The 2843-nt window shown below is 43.8% G+C and overlaps 1 protein-coding gene across 1 annotated transcript in view; it reads right to left on the bottom strand.

The window, feature by feature from the left end:
• Positions 1–1299: 1299 nt before the first annotated feature.
• Positions 1300–2843, bottom strand: part of HEMK1 (HemK methyltransferase family member 1) — a 27285-nt gene continuing 25741 nt past the window's right edge. The window contains exons 9-10 of the mRNA XM_010022067.1: positions 1678–1791; positions 1300–1336 (exon numbers count right to left, since the gene is read on the bottom strand). Of these exons, the coding sequence (XP_010020369.1) occupies positions 1300–1336; positions 1678–1791 (151 nt within the window). The remainder of the gene's footprint in view (positions 1337–1677; positions 1792–2843) is intronic.

The following is a 2843-nucleotide window of genomic DNA, read 5'->3' as shown; positions in this document are numbered from 1 at the left end:
GGGAAGTCCGATGTGTACCTCAGGGGGATTACCATCCAGAGTGGTAAACCAGATCATTCCATTTACTTTCCTTCCTTCCCTGGCTAGCTATGGTCAGTAAGGGAACTTGTAACACTGGAAACAGCAGCAACAACAAGCAGTAGCTTGAATTTAATCCTGTCATTATCTATAATGTCATGATGTTGACTGTCCATTTCAGGGACTTCTCTCAGTGTTGTTTCAGGCAGCCCTACTCTTGAGTCATCCTTCCCAAAGAAACAGACCTCAGCTATTCCCACTGCTGTCAGGAGACTGGGTCCTACTCCAAACTCAGCTTGTTGTCAAATTCTGTGCAAGTCATTTCACCTCCTGTTTCTCAACTTCTCCATCTGCAAGGCTGGAGTAGTGATTCTGGACTCCCTTGTAAAGTCTGGTATTTAAAGGCCTTACATGGAAATTAGGCATCTCTATTACTATCAGAAGCAACGTGCAGGTGCCAGATGTTTATTCAGGTCTGCCAGCATGTTTGAAAATGTAACTGCACAGCAATTCTTTAAGGACACTGAGCTGAAGCATTATCTTTATTACAATGCTTTGACAGTTTCTGGCAGCATCCATCAAGTGTCAGGTGCTGTAGATTCAGGTGGTGTAACATGTCACTCAGCAGGAGTAAGAAACAAAAGCTGCTTTACTGTTGGAGATCTACTCCAGAGCATCAGGATCGTGGAACAGAACCATGTTTGAAATGTACAGGTTACTCGTGTCCTGTTATACCTGCAAATCCATGTGCCAATACAAGGCAGAGTTTGGATGTGTCATTCCATCTGGTCACACTCTACATAAATTTATGTCCAGGCGAAAAGACCCAACAAAAAAGTGAAGTTCTTTCTAGGTGAAATGGGTGATCTGACATGTTGAGAAGTTATGTTTTTAATGAAATATCTGGAGCTCTGAACTCTTCCAATAAGTCATGTTAGAGAACAAACTAAAAAGCTTCATGCAGTTTCCCAAGGAAAGTGAATCACTTTTACATGCTCTGCTGAACTCTGCACTTCTGGATGAAGTCTGTATCAGGTCTGCCACTGCATGGAGAAGTCGATGCATTATCATAGAATATCAAGTTGAAAGAGACCTCAAGGATCATCTGGTCCCACCTTTCTTGGTAAAGCATGACCTAGACTAGATGTCCCAGCACCCTGTCCAGCTGAATTTTAAGTGTCCAGCGTTGGATGAAGTGGAGTTTTGTTTTGCCATGCAGAGTTTCCAACAAGCTCTTCAGTAAAAAGCATGATGCAGGAAGAGTTATTTCCAGTACAATTGTCACCTGCCTTGTTTTTGGATGTGCAGAAACCTCGGCCTGTGGGAAAAAGAATGACCAGAGCTTTAAGTCTTACTAGGGAGAACGTGCCTCTATCTCCATCCTATAAAAGCAGCAATGATAATATCACCAGAGCTAGTCACCCCATCAGAAATGCTTACCTGCATCAGAATTTGTGACTCAGAAACACTTGCCAGACTACCTCAGGATATGAGAAGGTTGAGATACTCAAAGGGACCCCCTGTTTTGTTCCAAGATTAGCTTCACCTGTGGACTTTCTCTGGCTGAGTTCATCCAAATACATCAGGGTGTGGGGACATGATGTACAAAGGACACAGTCCTATACTCGAAGCAAAAATCTGAAGGTAAAACAGACTTACTTGCCACAGAAGTCCTTGTGAATGGCACGGAGGACAAGCAGTAAATTGGGGTGTGCCTGTAGCCAGCTCTTCACCATATTTGGGTGTCTGGGATCAACTTCCAGAAATACACTCCTGAAAGGACAAATTTGGGAATAGAAAGTGGTGAGATGCACACATTTAGGTTGCTAAACTGATAAAAATTAAGGTCTGTCTTTCTGGATGACTCCTACCAGTGCAAGAAAGGAGAGGGTCAGCAAACACACTGCAATCCACTAATCCTAAATTAGCTCACAGCTGTCCATGCAAGGTGCAGATCCCAACTGCCTCCTTCAGGGGGAGAAAGTGTTGATTTGGAGGGAATTCTGATGCTGCTCCTGTATGTGAGCAGTTAAACCCTTGTATGAAGATGTAAGGATCCCTTCTGAACCCCATGCAGAGATACCATCAGCTCTGCCTTTCTGAAGCCCCCAAAGATTTAAGGCCAGAATGAAATTTTAGGATACAAACACATCAACATTGAGCACTAGACTGGCAGCATGAAGTTCCACTTCGTTATAAGCAGGGTGACATTAAGTTCCAGTAGTAAGTCATAAAGTATAAGTTAGTACACACATTTTCCCACAGTAAATGTCTCCATAAATCAGTTAGGAAAACACCACCAGCATTCAGACCTACACAAAGGACTGTACAAAAGAGAGTGCAGCAGGGATAAGGGAACTAATCAGACAAGCTCAGTAAGTGCACCAGGACTAGCCCTGGACACTGCAGGGCTATTTCCATCTCTGCTGCAGCTGGACTTTATGACACTGGCCCATTTCTGAGTCTCCACTCCATGATGAGGCAGAACCACTCTAGCTTACAGGCACGTGGAGATGACAGATGGCACGTGGTTACAGCCTGTGACAGCACAGCAAGATATAAGTTTAACAAGCAAAGAACAGAGGTCACGCCCCAACCATACTCTCTCTTGAGAATTCCTAAAAAAGTCCCACACCAAACACTCCCTATAAATTCACCAAACTAACTACAAGCTGTGTGTGAATCCATTCCTGACCTTAAAAAATTTCCACTCTTCAATGGGGGCTCCACCCCATAAAACAAGTAAAAAGGGAAGGGGAAAAAAAACAACCCCATGAGACCAATCTCAGTTGCTGGGAAGTTCTGAGGAGCATCTTCTGCTCTCA

Source organism: Nestor notabilis, unplaced genomic scaffold (genome assembly GCF_000696875.1).
Source record: "Nestor notabilis isolate BGI_N333 unplaced genomic scaffold, ASM69687v1 scaffold30909, whole genome shotgun sequence".
Taxonomy (NCBI): Eukaryota; Metazoa; Chordata; class Aves; order Psittaciformes; family Psittacidae; genus Nestor; species Nestor notabilis.
This window is presented reverse-complemented; position numbering and strand designations above follow the sequence as displayed.